This window comes from Vanessa tameamea, chromosome 19, assembly GCF_037043105.1.
Source record: "Vanessa tameamea isolate UH-Manoa-2023 chromosome 19, ilVanTame1 primary haplotype, whole genome shotgun sequence".
NCBI lineage: Eukaryota > Metazoa > Arthropoda > Insecta > Lepidoptera > Nymphalidae > Vanessa > Vanessa tameamea.
The window spans coordinates 4,501,689-4,520,631 of record NC_087327.1 but is presented as its reverse complement, the minus strand read 5'-3'; the positions used below and the strand labels follow the sequence as shown (position 1 = coordinate 4,520,631).

The following is an 18,943-nucleotide window of genomic DNA, read 5'->3' as shown; positions in this document are numbered from 1 at the left end:
CCTATGTCTAAGTTTGCTTCATACCAAATTACACCAAATTTGGTTCAGTGGTTGCCGTTAAAGAGCAACAGACAGACAGAGTTACTGTCGCATTTATAATATCAGAATAGATTAATACAGATGAAGTTAAATTCAATGCATACTTTTGGATTCTTTTTTATATCCGTTACTTGATAAACACAGATTTGAGACGTGATTTTTCTGGTTCAATTTGTTCGTCGCCTACTTCCCGCCCACGGGCCTTGATTGGACAATTTGGGCCTCCGATGCCAAGGCTGAAATCTATTCTCAAATTGTTACATTCTCTAATGAGTTTATTGACTTTGAATTTCTTATTCTACATTCATACGCATTATTATCATTCTTTAAAAAAAACTAATGAGATTTAATTTGTAATCATTTATTTTCATCTATGACATTTTTCTTAATATTTTTAGTTAGTGGTAAGGTTTTCTGCAAGTCTAGGTTGCACCCACTCGTCTAAAGTCAACAACAATACTTAGTATTGGTGTGTTCCAGTCGTGAGTGAGCTAGTGTGGCTTTTAACGAATGGTTAATGTATCTTACAGCTCTTATGTCGGTCGGGTACATGCAGGTTTCCTCACGATGTTTTAATTCATCGCTGAATACGAGTTGAAAATTTTGAACCATGAACCAGGCATTTGAAACCTCGAAGCAATATTCGATCAAAATTCAAGTGTTCTACCCGTTCTGCCTTAACAGCTAATATTTTAGAACAAGTTTGTTAAGAACAAACTTGTTCTAAAACAAAATTAATTATAACAAGCAAAGGATATCTTTCTGCTTACAAGCAACAATACAAATGTAACAACCTCAACGAACAAAAAACAAATTTAAGCTGAACTTTTAACATTTCAGTGTCATACTAAAAATGTTCTACACAAAAGAAACTTTAGAAGCGCGGCAGGTCCTCAGAGACTGGTCGATGTACAAAGGAATTGTTACGGTTGTGTTCAGACAGTTTTCGTGTATCTGAATTCATACATAGCGGAAGTTCGGTTAACTTGTTACCTGAGTTTTATTAAACTGGTAATAACTGTTACTTAACGTATGCTGGGTGAATGGACGCGGCAAACTGAAACCGACTTACTTTAAAAATTAAGATTATACTTATCTGAATTTTTAAAAATATTCTTTTTAATTTCGTTTTCAATGGCTTTTTTCTTAGGATGTTTAGGAAATGTTTCTTTTGGTACTCATTATTTGTTTGCCGCACTGTGAACGTCGATTATATTATACGAGTTGTCGCCCGCAGCTTCGCTCTCGTTTAAGGGTCGACAAATGTTAGGCACAAAAAGTAGCCTATGTCCTCCCTTGAAGTTCAAGTTTGCTTCGAACCAAATTTCATCGAATTCGGTTCAGTGGCTTGGCTGTGAAAGCGTAACAGACAGACAGACAAAGTTACTTTTGTGATATATTAACTAACCTTCAGCGATATTGTCCTATCTATATAAATAAAAATGGATGGGCGTATGTTTTTTCCAATGCCATTGACCCGATTGTGATGAAAATTTGGTGTCCCTCTGTGTAAGCTAATGCTTCAAAAAATATACCTATATACACATATATATATACCTACCTTCATATACATATTATTCTTTGTTTCTTTCAATATAATATTTAATCTTTCATTATAATCGCGCGAAGCTGGGGCGGGTAGTCAGTTACACGTAAAAAAAATTGTTTCAAAATATATTTTTCTGAAGCATTACTTTGACGGATTATGTTCATGAAACATGATATTTCTAACAAAAAATGGAATCTGATCTCTGATAAAAAACGTCCATCAAAGTTGATTTATATTTTTAACAGTATTTCTGTTAAAAAGTATATCTTTCGTGATGTAATTTAATGAAAAGCTGAGATTTTTTTTTCTTCATCATTCTCTCTATTCAAATACACCGCATCAAAAGCCATCGCGTAGTGTTAAAGATCTAAGCATACATAGGGACAGACAGATAGACAACGGGACTTATTTCATCTATTCAATCGTTGAGGCTTTGAAATTTTAATTTCTCTATTGACCACCTGGGGACCACCCATCAGACATCCTACAGTCAAATTTTTGTTTGATTGTGTTCCGTTCTAATGGACTCATCGGCCAGTATAATTACAGTCACAAAAACATAACTTCTCGATCTTTTTCTTAGCAGCGCAATGACGGCGTAAGTGGGTTAGATTTCATGCTATAGCTGACACTATTGGTGAAGGTGACTTCTTTGACTTAACATCGAGCAGTCCATTTCCTCGTGTACTGATATAAATAACTAAAACAAAAATAAGCACCCGACGTCTATATTAATTCAAGATCTCGTCGGAATGTGCAGTCGCGTACAGTAGTTATGTAAATTACACGAATCAAAGTTCATTGTGCGGTCACAATGTACGTATTCTCTGTGAGAACAACTGCACAATAACTTGGTGCATATTTCGAAGTTTATAATATAATTAAGTAATATTATTCATTAATTTATTTATTCTTATGTATTTTAAAAAAATGAATTTAAAAATTTTACACAACGCGATTAACATTGAAGCTATATATAGCAATCAATGCCTTAAAATGAAAATAATTCAATGATATATCATATATGTTGAAACTATTGGACGTCATGTTGGAAATACTGTGTTCTACGTGTAGGTAAAAAAATGTATAAAAAATTAAAATTTTGTGATATGTATTTTAGACTACGGGACCCTGAATAAAGTAATTTTAGCATTTATTTGAAGTAATCTTTTAATTAATTTGTGAGGTAAAACTGGTAAAATATACAAATATATGAAATGTTGTATATTATGTGTGAGACAACTACTATAATTACGTAGTATACCGAGTATACTTACAATAGTAGTAGTATTAGTGTAACACGTCGGTACTTTTAATATGCTTATAGTTGGCTGAGAACGTTTAGTATAAAATATCGAACAGTATGATTTGTGGTTTGAACGGGTCGATCGGTTATCCCGATGAAGTCACGCTAAGCGTCGACATGCGAAGTTACATACGGGACCACCCCACACTCTCGCGAGCCATTCTATGTTTTTTTTTTTATTTTCAATCTTTAACTAACTAAAGGTCAAACTTCGTTCAGGTCGTTCGTATTATCGTTTTTTTTTTTTCAGTTTTTATTCTATTGTTTGTGAACCTTTTGTTTCAAGCAATGAGAATTGGTAGGTTTTTGATATAAAAAATCGTCTTTCCTTGGGGTTCAAGTTGCTTCATACCACGGGTTGCCGTTCTATCTTAGGAGGCCTACCTCCAGGGCCTTTGAGATGATAATGATGAGAACCCTTTTACGGAAGGAAATTGACAGCGGGGAGGCGATAGTTAGTTATTGTTTACCAGGCCACCCCTTAATATTACAAGTTTCATTAAGCATGTTCCGCGCTTTGCATATACATAAACGACGAACATACGACATCATAATTTATAAATATTCGCCCTCCATATTGCTGTCGGCCATATTGCTGTCGGTATCATCCAATTTAAATTAGAAATGTTATACAGACACGAACCTAAAACATTTTATTATCATTTCCCCTTAATAATTTAATCTAAGTTTATCATTATCATATACTAATAATGCTTATTTAATTAATTTAGCAATACGAGTTAAAACTCCAAACTAATTCATATTTAAATGTGTTTTTTTTTGTTAATAAATAATCAAATGACTTCATTTCAATTACGAGATAGAATAACATTTTATTTTATTTAAAGATGGTTAATAATAGCTCTCTTCTGAGGTTAATTAAATTGTATTAATAAATGATAAATAATTGTATAAGGTTTTTTTTTTAATTGTTTTTACGTGTACAGCGAACTTGTTCGAATATACGACTATGTGTAATTTAGGAGTACGTTAGTAAACAACTATAATAAAACTAACTGTAACTAAGTGCCCCATGTGTTTTCTTTTCAAATATTTTTAGAAATATGTTGTGGCATCACTAAGGTACGTCTAACGCCTTTTTTTCTTTCACATTTTTTGTAAACAGCTTGAAATATATCCAAAATATTTTTCCTAACTGTAAAGTGTTGATATTATTTCTTATTTTCTGAATAATTGTTTGATATATTAATGTCCATCAAAGTAAAATATATATGTGCACCTCTCGATTCTTTCAAATCACTCGAGCCGTTCCCGAATTAGTAACGAACATATGTACATACATACATAAATCCTTCTTTCTTTGAAGTTAACTAAAAAGCATACCAAAACGTAATTATTACATTCTCTAACAATAAATCAGTATTTTCACAAAAGAATGGTAACATTCTTACGTTACTATTTTTTGTCGAAGCGAGAATGTAACCCTACTTTTACATTTATGATTCTAAATCCATATGGATTCGATACGTTATGCCAATTGCGATTTATTTTAGTTTGCCCTTGTAACGATACGAATAATTTCCGATATTTCATGTTTTTTGTTACTTGTGTTTTTGCAATCACTTTTATTATTTTCCGATTTAGTTTGTGATTAGATTTTTTTATTGCGATTAACAAAACAAACAGTATAATGTTCTACTTGGTGGTAGGGTTTTGTGCTAGCCCGTCTGGGTAGATACTACCCACTCATCAGATATTCTACCGCCAAACAGCAGTACCCAGTATTGTTGTGTTTCGGCTTGAAGGATGAGTGAGTCAGTTTAACTATAGGCACAAGGGACATATCATCTAATCTCCCAAGGTACCACTTACCGTCAGGTGGCCCATTTGCTCGTACGCCTACATAAATAAAAATGAGGTGAAAATTAAAGAAAGCATAATTGCGCAAGCAGGTATTGGAGATTAAAGACGTTGATCGCTCATTGCAAGTTATTTTGGGTGGACATATGTATTCTCTCCTTAGTAGATACCAAACGTATACAAGTAGGGCTCGGCAGTGTTTTGTTTCTTATAATATATGCGACAGTAATAGGGCGGCGATCGTGACGCAAGCGTCGCGGCGCCTCGCGTCGCCGTTACCCAACAACAGCAATGCGGCCTGGGTCACGCTAATCTGCATTCTTATAGTGGAATCAATTTATTCCAGACCCTATGAAAGGGCGGATATGTATTGCGTCCCCTACAAGATGCCTAAATTGTTTTGACTTACAATATTTTACTTGAACACTCAATAGAAGCTAGGCGAACATCTAGACTAATATTATAAATGTGAAAGTAACTCTATCTGTTACGATTTCACGGCTAAACCCTTGAACAGAATTTGATGAAATTTATTATGAAGCAAGCTTGAATACCAAGGAAGGACATAGATATAGGTTTTTGTACCTAACACCTGAGGATTATACCCTAAAATGCGAGCAAAGCCGCGGGCGATAACTCGTTATTATTATAATTTTATCCCTAGTTCTTTTGAAAGCTCGGGAACTTGGAATATAATTCATTTATTATTAGGTAATCAGTAATGTGAACATTAATGTACGCCTGATTATTATTATAAAATAAACCATTTAAGTACCAGATCTAAGTGTGTTCCGATATAAAACACACCTGAAATGCTCAATTTTATTAATTTTTAATAAAATTTTAATGGGCATAACTATTGTACCAAATTAATATCCATATGTTCTCTCAGAGTATTTTATTGTTTAGGCTCATTCGTATTCTTGCCCGTGAATTGTTGTCTTTACTCAATAATTGACGATATGTCATTTCTATACAGACTTTGAAATATGAAGATTTGATGAACGTGAATAGCAGATTTGAGTTTCAGTCGGCGCGGTGCAGTCTGATATTATCGAAAGTAATCTTTCTTAACAAATCATTTGTCAGCTTCCTGCATTAAGAGCGTCAGCAAAGATTTCGTTTGGATTCGTTTGCTCGTTTAAGAACGAGACTATTGAACTTATCGTGTATTTTGTATAGTTAAAACGTTTTAAATAAATGAATGTTTTTTATGTAATAGGTAAGCGGACGGGTAAATGGATCACCTGATGGTAAGTGGTCACCAACGTCCATAGACATTGGTACTGTAAGAAATCATAAAAAATCCTTATAGCACACCAATCCGCCACCAACCTTGGGAACTAAGATGCTATGACCCTTGTGCTTGTAGTTACACTGGCTCACTCACTCTTCGAACTCGAACATAACAGTACTAAGTATTGCTGTTTGGCGGTAGAATATCTGATGAGAGGCTGGTACCTACCGAGACGGGCTTCCACAAAGCCCTAACACCAAGTAAAATGTATACAAATAACATGTTTTTAAAAGTATATATTATTTTACGTTACTAAAGTGGTGACGTCCGTTTTGATTTGGCTACCAATCAAGGAATTCGCTTTGTTGATCTATTTTAGAACTACCGCGGTTGAAAATATATTATTATGTAAGCTTCTTGTAATTTTATTTTAATGCATTGTTTAACGAAACGGGCTCAAATTAAATAAACGTTGCAATTTTCAAAAATTTTGGTTAACGCGATATGAAGATCCTATTATAGTATTCTTTACTACTTATATTTTTCAGAAATCAAATAAAAGTCATTTATTTAGTATAGAAGCATTACGGTTACTTATTGACTGACAAATTTAAAAAATACCACCGGTTCGGAAAATAAATTACCCGGACCTGAGAAGAACCGGCGAAAAAAATCAGCGTGTTTTTAAATCATTTTCTATCATATATTAATTTTATTGGAAATCTTAAATTTTACGGTATTATGTATATATGAACGTATATTCTATTATATAGTCTACAACAATATTAAAGATTGGATACAGAAAAAGATTTTTTTTCTATAATAAAGTTACAAAGTGTGAGCATTCGTAAAGTTACACCAAAAAGTTTTGTGTCCAAAAACTTATTGGTGTAAGTTGCCTATCGTATCTTATAAATTTTGAAGTTTTTCGTTAACTAATTCGGGTAAGTAGGAGCTAAACCATTACGCAAGAACAATGAATGATAATATGACCTCTGAGGTTGTTGGTGCGTTACGACCATGTCTCGAAGGTGCTGTCGAGGTTACGCGGTACGGTTTCGAGTATTGAAAGGAACTGTCATTTCCCAACGTTCTATCAAATTCGTTTTATTTGGCTAAAGTCGATTTCATTTTTATCAATCATTTGTTTTTTTTTTAATCTTTTAGCATTCATAATTTCATAAATAAAAATGTGACGGAGTCTGTAACTTCAAAAGGTAAAATAATAAAAAAGGGAATTTAATGTGATTACAATAAAAAATGTTAATAATAACTGTTTTATTTTAGAATTTGAAAGTAGTTTTTTTTCGTATTTTTCTTACTGCTTATATTTTATAAACAGTACAGGATGAAGTCCCGAATTGAGAAGTTCAACTGCCATTTAGCCTTTTTTTTTACTTTAAGTTTCGTTCTCAACAGACTCTACTCAGGCTATAGTCCGAACGATGTTTGTCGATGATCTAATAAAGTGAACAGAACCTCTACTTTGAGTTTTGACCTACTTAAAACGAATTACGGATTAATATTAAATTTTTGTCGCGCTAGAAAATCAAAGTCAACGGTTTCAACCTAGAAATATTCTTGTTATAGTCGCTTTAAAGATTGTGTTTTGTTGTAATTTTAGCTAAATTAAAAATTTAAACTTTATTGTAGCTTGACTTTCAAACAAAGAATACTGAAAACGTCAAGCCTGACGATTCACCTTGAAAATAGAGGAATATTTTTTTTGTAATTGTTTCAACCTTTCGACGTAATCAGAGCACAACTGATATTGCGTAATAAAAACCTTTTCAACCGGTAATACGTACATATGAGATAGTTGAAATAAGAAATTAGAAAATTTTCCTAAGATTATGTTTTTGTACACGATACTAGACATCGTATGATAATGAGTTGGTTGGTGAATAAAGGTATTGCTATCTCTTTCGGCTACCTAGACTGTCAAATTACTTTAGATTATGATTTATAGGATCTATATGGTTGATGAAAAAGAGTAATTACTGAATTTCTCACCGTTTATTCGCGGTACAATCTACATTCCGAAACACTATCTTTACTTTGAAATTATCGTTGAAAATTATGACTTCTAAAACTTCCTTTAAAGTTAAGTTGAATTCACTTATAATTCATTATCATAGATTCGATAAATATTGTAGCATAATAAGTATTTAAAAAAAATCTAGTTCTCCCAGGGGACGGCGGATTTATGTGTTGAGGCATATTTGTTTTCTGTTCTAACTGATGGTAATTTCGAGTTAATATCGCCAGCTCCACTAAACTTTTATCAAATTAAAACGATGCATTTCGTTGCCCTTAGATTGGTAGATCGTCGGAGCCTCCGATCGACTTCGTGGTCATGGACACGGTGGCGGGCGACAAAAGTGGCGACACGAAGGTGCTCCAGAGCACGATATCGCGGTTCGCCTGCAGGATTATCGCCGACCGCAACGACGTGAACAACTGCCGCATATACGCGGCCGGCTTCGACTCCTCTAGGAATATATTCTTAGGTGTAAGTAAATTGCCTATGGTTCCTATATTTATGAATATTTTTCTCTTAAATTAACGTTGAATAAAGTAACGCAACTTTTAAAGTTAGTTCATATGGGATTAACAATGTAATTAAGTGAATACTGATTGTTTAGCAACAACGTTAAATATCTTCGTAGGAGTATTAACCGGATTAAGCATAAAATTTCACCTCACACTGGAGAGTAATTGCTTACCGACTTAAAAATACAAAAGAGGCTTACAATCTTGGCGACCTTATCGCTGCATAGCAATCGACATTGTAGGTTGGGATAGCTCATAGAATAAGCTTCAAAAGTAAAATTTGTAACTATACAATTCTAGGAGAAAGCAACAAAATGGACAGAGAACCACGAGATCGATGGTCTTACGACAAACGGTGTCCTCATCATGCATCCACGTGGTGACTTCTGCGGTGGAAGCGCGACTTGTGGTCCCTGGCGCGAGACCTCAGTCGGAGGTGCTGTGTTTTCTTTACGAGAGAGCCGATCGGCACAACAGAAGGTATAAATATTCATTCAAACATTGTTTAACAAAACATGAATATTGTGTTTCGAGCTAAGTAATATATTAATGGTTATATTAACTTTTTAGGGATTGCCTTGTCAAGCTGAGACCAATGTTCTAAGAGATGGAACAATGATTGATTTATGCGGCGCAACGCTTCTTTGGAGAAGTGCTGAAGGATTAAAAAATTCACCGGTACGATTAACGTTATGCTCTAATTTCTTTATGTCAGTTTATCAACGTTTAGGATCACTAACCGTTCTGAACATCTTTCTCCAGACGAAGCGTGACTTAGAAGCATTAGTAGACGAATTAAACGCAGGAAGACCGCAGTGTCCCGTGGGACTGAACACACTTGTTATTCCGCGGAAGTTGTCTTCCGCGCACCAGGATCTAAACCAGCCTTACGTTTATCTCAACTGTGGACATGTGCAAGGTGAGTTGGACGATTATTTGTAAGCGATATCGCATCCGCTTATTTTTACATTTGAGTTCTAATAACAACATACGGGCGAGCAGAACTCATTCTATGTACGGTCTATTCCGATCAATGAAGGAATAAAGATAAACAAACTAGATTTACGTATGCCATGCGATTATCTAATAACTGAGCTGCATTGCGCTATACCATTGGTTCTTGACTAATATATCTTAATTTATAATACCACAGTAACCCCACTAAACTACTTATACTCAACAATTTCGTTGACGTTCAAAACTTAATTTTTAGCAAATCCATAATTGATTATTCAAGTTCTCGACCAATTATATCGCGTCAATTGAAGTCAATATGTAGCATAGATACTAATAAGTTATCGTAATTGATAAAATTGCAACTGGTGGTCTTATCGTTAAAGCGGTCGCTTCCAGGTAACCTTTCGGTGGAAAATATTTGCTAGAAAGAAGATATTCTTTCAGTTGATATTAATTTATCTCTTTTTCGCTTTCTAGGAGAACACTCGTGGGGCGCAGAGGGTAGCGAGACGGGCGTCCGTCGCTGTCCGATGTGCCTCACCGCGGGGTCCGTGGTCCGCGTGTGTATGGGCATCGAACCCGCTTTCTACGTCGACTCGGGACCACCCACGTACGCCTTCAACCCCTGCGGACATATGGCTTCGGAGCGAACTGTTAAGTGAGTACCGCGACGATTATTCAAATGTAAGATGTTTCATATGGTACATAGAATGCCTAAAACATTTAGGCTATGTGTGAAATATTATTGATTTAATACTTTGCTTAGACATTATCTACGCTACCCAATGCGCAGTGGGTAGCGTGTGTTAATAGCGAGAGCAGGAAAAGGCGGTTGAATTGTTTATTAAGAATTTCAAAACTCGGTGTCCTTCGGGACGCGCAGCATGTCTCCACCAGCAACCTGGCGTAACAAAGCACAGGCACGCTGAGTCTTGTGCGTGTGATTACCACATAGAGTTATAGTTAATACGAAAGCACTGATATAATATATGAATTTCACCATCCATTTAATCTTCTTAGAAGATGAATTTTCAAAAATCCAAGTGCTCATATGCATTCCATAAGAAATTCCTATGCTAATTTTCATCCGTTTCGACCCACCGGTTGTGCGGTGCGTGGTATTTCAGACGGTCAATTTAAAGTTTTATTAAATAGAAGACGGATGTCAGTTACAAACATTCACGTAAAGAACTTGTCGTTTTGTTTTATACTTTAAAAAAAAGGGAATAACTGACATTGACGCGCGTCGCGTGCGTCCAGCTGGTAAGAGAAGTAACGTAACCCCGGTGGGCAGGTACTGGGCCAGCGTGGACATCCCGCACGGCACGAACGGCTTCCACGCGATCTGCCCGTTCTGCGCGGCGCCGCTGCAGGGCTCGCCGGGCTACGTGCGCCTCATCTTCCAGGACAACCTCGACTGAATCTCTCCCGCTCCCACGCACAGGTACGCGCACAACGCTCTTCGATGTTGTTTACATGATTTAAAGAGTCCTTTTTAATTTTACAAAATGATTTTAACCGCTCTCGAAATGTCTTGCGATTTGGATAGTGCCCATAAAACATTTTGAGGGAATTTTCAATTTTGGAAATAATATTTTCTTACTTTCTTTGTCAGATGTTTGATAATATTATAGATAAAAAATATTTCCTCACTCTCATAATCGGTACGAGACGTTTAAACCTTCGGCTTAACGACACTACCGAGGCGCGGTAGTGTCAGCACTTCTAACTGCCAGATTTCGGACTGCTACTGAAAATGTTTTGACCAATCCAATGCATTTTTAATGTCTCGTCTTGGGATTTGTTCCCATTATATCAGGATCAGCAGCCACTAAACCAACCTAACAGCTCCTCATACAGTGAAAATATTGAAGACTTTCTATTCCAAATTCCATTAAGTGTTATTAGTTCAGGGTACGACTGGAGTTACAACTCTAGTTCAAAAGGCATACAACCACACTCCATTGAGCTATTAATGTTTTCAATTGTTATACAGGGTGTTATTCGTAAAACAATTTCGTGTCTTCTTTTGAATGTTAAATCAATGCTGACTGACATAAATAACCGATTAACTAAAATGTAATTATAATGATGCAATTTTTAATTCACATGTATAGCCTAGAAAAAAGATAAACAAACCGTAGATTTACGTATTTCATGCGATTTGCTAATAACTCGGCTATATTGTGCACTAATAAGAGTTTATGATCATTATTTATAATGTCCACTTTAATGTTACTTCCAACATTCCGATAACAGTTTTGTCAACGTTCAGACGCAATTTTTTCGCAAATCCTTTGTGAATGTCGTAGATTGATCAAGCCCTCAACCAATGATATCGCGACAATTTGCTGTCAAATGTTGTTTATTTAGCTTTTCTCATCTTATGGTTGGAATAGTGTATAATGAATGTTTAATTATTATTACTTATTACGTAATGAACTGTTTCAGGTTCGCAGAGGGGCCGTGGTCGTGAGGAAGCAGGGTATATCTACAACGTGATATAATTAAAACATAAACGTCGACACGTAGGCCGTTATTATATAAGAACGTAATATTCAGTGTTTGTAAGCTTTACTTACGAACAGTCCTATAGTTTTTGCTTAACGATGAGACTTTAATTGGTTTACAAGTAATCCGAATTTTCTTTGCAATAGAATTTGACATTATATGTTTCAGTCATAATTTGTCATATTTTATATCAAAAATACAATTTTTATTTTTGATATGTATATTTTTCGAAACATGCGTACCGATTGAATGAAAAAGGTAATTTGAAAAACAAATGACAAAATAGACATTATTGTCTTCAAAGCGTAGATTATTGCTATCACATAAACTTCACAATTTTCTTTGTTTTTTTTTTTAACCAAATTTTAACCGGTTGGATTAATTCTGTATGCAATAGTAAGCTGTATTTTATTATATAGCTATTGTTAGTATAAAAAGGCACGTCAAAGTCGATGAGAACTTATTTTTAAGTATTCTAAGAACAGAAACGGTATATGTTCTATATATTAAATGATGCAAATATTACTTTTTAATTTAAATAAATATTACGGAAACGTATTAGCGTCTGCATATTTATCATAAGAATAAAGTGTTCGACTATTGTTTCGTTAATTTCGTGTAAGTTACACAAACAAAGGAAATAAAATGACAAAAAACATTTAAAAAGCTTTGTAAATTGCTGCATTCGTTTTATATTGGTATCGTTCGAAGTGAAATGTAACAGGTATTATTACGAACGGAACATTTTTTACACATTAACAATTTTAATTGGCTGATTTTTAATAAATAACGCAGCAATTTATATGTCATATGATTTCGAATAAAATAATAATCGACTAAGGTTAATGAAATGTAAATAAACGTCAGTTTAATTAATTTATGTTGGGGTTTCAGTAGCGCGTGGCATGCTTCGTAGTTCTAAGCGAGCCTGTTAGGTGTAGCCGTTATGCCCGAGTATTATATGTTTCTAGTTGTTGGCTTCGTATACATTGGAATACAGCGCTATATTAAGTTGTATTCGCAATCTCGTTTGCACCCGTCACCGACTTTCATTTCTGATTTAGCAATTTCGAAATATTCCCTCAACTGATACTTTTTTACGAGAAAAAGGAGTACTTAGTTGTTACAAAACGTTAAGTGATTTTTTTATTAGCGAATTCCGTTCACTCTGATCTCACAGTAGTTTCGACAAATTAAGTTAACAATGTACGCACGACCGTGCGTGTCACGATCTATTCACATTCACCGATGCCGACATCGGGGGGATTGTAAAAATAATGTAAGTTTTATAGATGTAGTGAAATTAGCTTACGTAATTCGAGAAATTTAGTTTTTGTACAATTTGAATCCACTAGTTAGTGATTACACAACATGCCTTCGAGTCAAACATCGCAAGAAATGTATATGTCTGTTATAGTAAGAGTTCATATTATTAACTGTATGCAGAAATAAACATATTAATTTAGAAATAAAGAGTTTGAAATGAAATTGAATTACTCATTTATAAAAAAAAAAAAAGATCGTCTGTTACATATTTTATGGTCCTACTGATTTATGAAATGGCTTATAATATAACGATATTTGTACATGTGATTTTCGTAAACAAAAGTAATGTCTTACTTTACGTTGAAATGTTTGTATGAATATTCCTTTTGACTTGTGACAATATAAGCAGCCGTCAGACAAGACGAATTATTGTATGCTGTCATGAAAGACGATTGCTGACGTTGGAATGCCCTTTAGCTTCTAATAATATTTATGCTTTGGTATGTGTTGTAAATTGCGTTGCACTGCAGACGTGTTTCGGTATAATTAGTGTTATTTTCATTAGAATGACATGTTAAAGTATGCACTGCAAGGTTGTAACGCAAATCTTTCAGACATACCTTACCCGCGGAGTGGTGTGTTGTTTTGTTTCGGTGTCAATATGTTCGTGTAAATTTTTATGTTACAACCGTGCAAGTCGTGCTGGGAGTGTAGCGACGTTCGGACCATCGTCCCGTGCAGTCCTAACTATTTTCGGCATATAAAAATATACGAATCTAGTCCAGGAGCACTATGAGTCGATGTTCTAACGTTTGTCTAAATAAGAACTGAATGCTAGCCTTAATTTTATTTATAATAAGTGCTAGGTTAATAAAAATGCTCTTTTGAGTTAGAAAATTGACTTGGTCTTTTATTTATAAAATAAAAATAGTTTTTCCAACTAACACAACAACATTCAACGTAACAGAATAATTCTAATCCTTCGCTACTTCTACGATTATAAAAAAAGCAGAGATCATAGAAAGGCATAAATTATCAAAAGCTTTAGTAATCGACCTAATTTGGTATAACCAAGTGCAAATTCGTAAATCCATCCTTAAAAATATACACCGATTATAATAATATAGAAAATGAACAAACTATTGCAACGACTTTCTTTTAAGTAATTATAAATGGCTAGTTTAACCTAGAATTGCCATAAAGTAGTATCACTATTGACTTAATTTAAAATCTATGACAAATTAAAGTCACTGTAAATCAGCGTTGCAGAACTATGGATAGTTGACCTCGAAAACTATTCAGGATATCGATAGTACTATCGATAGTATCGATAGTTTAGGTTAAAGTAATGGTTTTTGCAATACTATCGATAGTTTTGCTCATGGGGAGCTATCGATACTATCGCTAACACCTTAACTATCGATATGCAACACTACTGTAAATTAAGTTTGGTTGTAACGAGAACTCTAACATATTGGTCGTAAGCGGTGGCCACAGCAAGACCCAGGTGGTCTCTGTTCCACTCGAGTGAGTTGATCGGCTGCGAGCTGATTACCATCCGCTGTAACCTTCTCAGCTTGCCCGGGACTCCAACTGCAACGCCTTGCGAGTCCACGTGGTATCTCTGCTCCGGGTATTCACTGGAATTTATATTGCATGATTTAAAAAAATTAAACTGATATTGTTGTTTTAATAATATTTTATGACTTGGGGTAAAAAAGTTACGATACATTGTTCTTTATGATTCTGTTGTTATTATGAATCAAAAAGTTGTGCCTGTTCTGTGTTCCCCGTGCAAAAAACGTTGTATCCCAGACTATGCATTTGATGATATTATGTATAGTTTATTTTCAAACTGCTAAGTGTAGATTAAGATATTATTAGCACCTATCCAATATCAACAAGTATAAAAAATATAAAACATATTGAGGCACAACTATAATATATATGAAATATGTAACATTAGAGTCTAGTAGATTTTACGAGTCTGTTACTTACTATTTCCATAAAGAAACTTGTCCATTCCCAGCACATGTTAAAAACAAATCTCGATTCTGGGGAACATGACGTGCCACCCAAATTGTACCACTTTTTGATGAATTATCTAACACCTGAAAATACAACATTGTATAATATAAATTTTAATAATATATTTAGCCTTATTAACTTGGTGCTACAAATATTTTAGATTTTCAAATTGTACATTAAAAATTAAAAAAGTTATGAATAGCCTGTTGGATACTAAGTGGCACTAAAAAATACAAACCACATCACATCTTTAATATAATCTAAGATGTTATGTTCAGTGTCATATGAGTGATTAAGTTGGCATAATTTATGATAAAATGGAGCCACCCCCTCAATCAGATGGGCCTGTACAAAGCTATACCACCAGTTTACGTAGAATGTTTAATATATTATCGCATAACTTAACCTGCTGCTTATTACCTGTAATATAATATGTACAATTTTGATGCCAAAAAGATATAATTTAACATAAAGAAATCAAAATACCTGAGCGAATCCTTTTGAAGGGTTCTGAGTTCTCAAATCAAATACATGAAACTTGCCTTCTAATGTTGTTGCAACAAGTTTATTCATTGGTATGTCTTTGCGATCAAATTCAGTGTAGCATACCTACATAACACACAATATACAATTAGTATCCTTTGTATAGTATTAAAAAAAATTTACCAGTTTCTACTACTTACACCATTTTTCAAATTACATTCCCATCTCAAAGACATTGTTCGAAGATCAAACATCTTGAGATCTCCATTATCGTAGCCAGCAATGACTATTCTCTCAGCGTCATTAAAAGAATTACCAAAAGCAACAGCCCAACAATCACGTCTTGTCTCTCCTTGGACCGGCTGCATATTCGCTACAGGTTTACCTCTTTGTCTAGGATCCCAAACTTTTACGGTACCTTAAAATAATTTTAATATGATATTATAAATTTTATATTAAAATTAACTTTTGTTATGATTGAATACTTTCATAACTCAGGTAGAATAGCTTTTTCTGTTAATCAAGATAAATAAAAGGTATGCCTCAAGGTAAGTTTCATTAAATTGTATTGTATCGAGCAGAAATAAAGATAGCCAATAAATTAAATACATTATGAATTTCATTACATCAAAACGGTAAATAGATAATATGAAATATTTACCATCTCTGCTTCCTGTGACTATCTCTGGTGCTCCACAGTTGAGAGTATTTCCTCCCATGCCATCAATGGAATTTATAATATCTGTGTGTTCCTTTGTTATGTATATTTGACCACTTTTTTCTAAATCCCTAAAAAAAAAAAATAATATACTTTTTTAAAGTTTTAAATACACAGAAAATTTTCAAGCGAAATATTTATGGTTGTTATTTAATGATTTAATAAATGTTTAAGTAGTAATTATATATATGGGATACGAACCATATTTCTAAAGCCCCCTTGAAATCACCAGTCGCAAGTTTTCTCTCAATGTCACTACTGGCGCCAAACGTACCACACTTGAAAGAATTAGGTCTTTCGATTTCCTTTATTTTTCTTAGTTCACCGGAGTTTATTTCGAAAATTTCTAAAGTACCACTTCCTTTTGGCAACGAACCGATTACAACGAATTTAGCAGAACATGGAATCCATTTACAATCAAATAAACAATGATTAAGGTTATGCTCTATATGAGTTATAATTTGAGGTGTATCGCCGTTTTCCATGTTAAAATAATTTCTAAGATACAATTACAATGTACAGGTACAATTTCGTTTATAACCTAAAACTTAAACGAAATAAACAAAACTTGTTGCTATGGTTACTGATATGTCGCTCAAGCCGTCAATGTCAATTATCAAAGATTTCTTTCCTATAGAATAAAAAGATGTAGGTTCCTCCTACATTTACTTAATACTTTTATAATAATAATAATATGTCATATTATAATATTCTAGAATAAATCTTCTTGGTAAATATCCAATTAATAAAGAAACACATTCTAGAAGACTAAAGAACACCCATTAGGTGTTCTTTATAGTCTAGATTACGTGATTATTAATTTTATCTTTCTAGTTTATATTATGTTGTAATTGTGTTGTAATTATTCATTCAAATTCAATCAAAACTACATAGTTCTATAATACAATAAAGATGTTTTACTATACAGAATTTTCTTAGGAAAAAGTAACATAATATAATATTTAAAAATAGAAAGAAAAAAAAAATAGGAATATTAACTAAATATCACACGATATATAGGTGAATAATAAAATACTATATAAAATAATACATACATAGATACATTATAAAAATAATAATCTCAAAATATAAACGAAAAAGATTTTAAGATATAATGTGTAAAAGAAAGTTATTTGTTAATTAACTGCTGCTAGTTATTTGTACGGTGTATTTATATAAGTTGTATGTATAACTCTCGAAATTAATTAATAAGGTATTTCTTTATTGGTTAAGTTAATAATTAAAGTAAAACAATACAGTAATGTAAAATAATGTTATAACAACGTTCCCGGTTCTAGCGTATCCAGAAGAGAGCTTAAATTTCCCGCCAATGTTTTCTTTTTTTTTTAATGTTGCCCGCTTCAAAAATCGTAGCGACAACATCCGGCCCTCCTGCAGACGCATTCGCCCTCGAATGACGTTTTAGTCTGGTGTATACAGCTGTAAACGAAAGTTAAATAATATTTAAAATTAAAATTATATATATGTAAAAAACTATAGTATTCATATAAGGATGTACACGTGATATCCCATAATGAATACTACTCAGTCAAGCTTCAACCAGATATCTCATCACGGTAATTGTGATATTAACGTAGGTATTATTCAAGTTATCCCATCAGCGGCTAACTTATTCAAACCTCATGGCTTAACCAGCAGCACCTTAGGTCACTGAGGTTGCATATCACCATGTTATCTTTCGCAAGAGACAGCGTTCACATAGATGCCTGTCACATGCTTTTAACGATCACCATGATTCAATACTCTGTTGACAGCTTTGTACACCAGACATTAGACAATTGCTATATTTTTAAACATTGATATTCGTCGAAGGCATTAAATTTAAGTAACTTACAGTCTTTTTTTTTTCTTTATATGTATTTTGACAACATCCTCATTTACTCATCATTGGATATGTTTATCCACGCCTTCATGTTCTCGACACAAGCGACGCCGTTGTATCGCTTCGAAGACCTCTCAGCTCCTCTCATATCTTCCACGCGATATCTATCCTTTCCTAGGCATTGCTTTATTTGAAAAGGCCCTTTGAACTGAGGCAGTAACTTTTTACTCTGGCCCTCATTGTTATAACTAGGAATCTTGATTACCACCAAATCGCCTACGTTATAAATAGGGGCTTCTTTCCTCTTTGCGTCAAAAGCTTGTTTTTGTTTACAAGCATTTTCTTTAATTTTAGCATCGACCTTTGCTCTTAATTTAGTCACGTCCACAATAGGTACTTCTTCGTCCATCATGTTTTCATGGCTCATCTTTAAGCGATAGCCAAAGAATACTTCACTGGGAACCGCCGATGTGGTTTTGTTAATAGTGCTATTAATGCCTTGTTGAATTGTAGGAATATGTTGGTCCCACTTATTGTTTTCGCTATTGGCCCCCATTGTGCGTAACGACTCTAATATAGTTTGGTTGTATCGTTCAACTTGCCCGTTGGAACGAGGAACGGCCGTGGCTATA

General features: G+C 34.0%; 2 protein-coding genes across 2 annotated transcripts in view; one reads left to right on the top strand and one right to left on the bottom strand.

Annotated features, from left to right (window-relative positions):
* Positions 1–14,140, top strand: part of LOC113396056 (protein pellino) — a 52,221-nt gene extending 38,081 nt beyond the window's left edge. The window contains exons 4-10 of the mRNA XM_026633828.2: positions 8,270–8,464; positions 8,806–8,985; positions 9,076–9,183; positions 9,268–9,424; positions 9,940–10,120; positions 10,757–10,906; positions 11,914–14,140. Coding sequence (XP_026489613.1) covers positions 8,270–8,464; positions 8,806–8,985; positions 9,076–9,183; positions 9,268–9,424; positions 9,940–10,120; positions 10,757–10,883 — 948 coding nt within the window. The 3' untranslated portion in view covers positions 10,884–10,906; positions 11,914–14,140. The remainder of the gene's footprint in view (positions 1–8,269; positions 8,465–8,805; positions 8,986–9,075; positions 9,184–9,267; positions 9,425–9,939; positions 10,121–10,756; positions 10,907–11,913) is intronic.
* A 501-nt stretch (positions 14,141–14,641) lies between these two features.
* LOC113396057 (dynein axonemal assembly factor 10) lies at positions 14,642–17,086 on the bottom strand. Its single transcript, XM_064217813.1, has 6 exons — positions 16,670–17,086; positions 16,412–16,539; positions 15,951–16,168; positions 15,754–15,876; positions 15,238–15,350; positions 14,642–14,879 (listed from the first exon to the last, which is right to left on the bottom strand). Exons 1-6 carry the CDS (start codon positions 16,951–16,953, stop codon positions 14,672–14,674), a joined length of 1,074 nt encoding a protein of 357 aa, XP_064073883.1. The 5' UTR covers positions 16,954–17,086; the 3' UTR covers positions 14,642–14,671.
* Positions 17,087–18,943: the final 1,857 nt, after the last annotated feature.

Bases quoted from the DNA above. Each gene is read 5' to 3' on its own strand.
- LOC113396057 (XM_064217813.1), bottom strand. From the start codon at position 16,953: ATGGAAAACGGCGATACACCTCAAATTATAACTCATATAGAGCATAAC. The intron at 15,351-15,753 runs GTATTTTGATTT...TTGTATTTTCAG, and splicing joins CTTCAAAAGGATTCGCTCAG to GTGTTAGATAATTCATCAAA. The intron at 14,880-15,237 runs GTAAGTAACAGA...TATAAATTCCAG, and splicing joins CAAGTTTCTTTATGGAAATA to TGAATACCCGGAGCAGAGAT.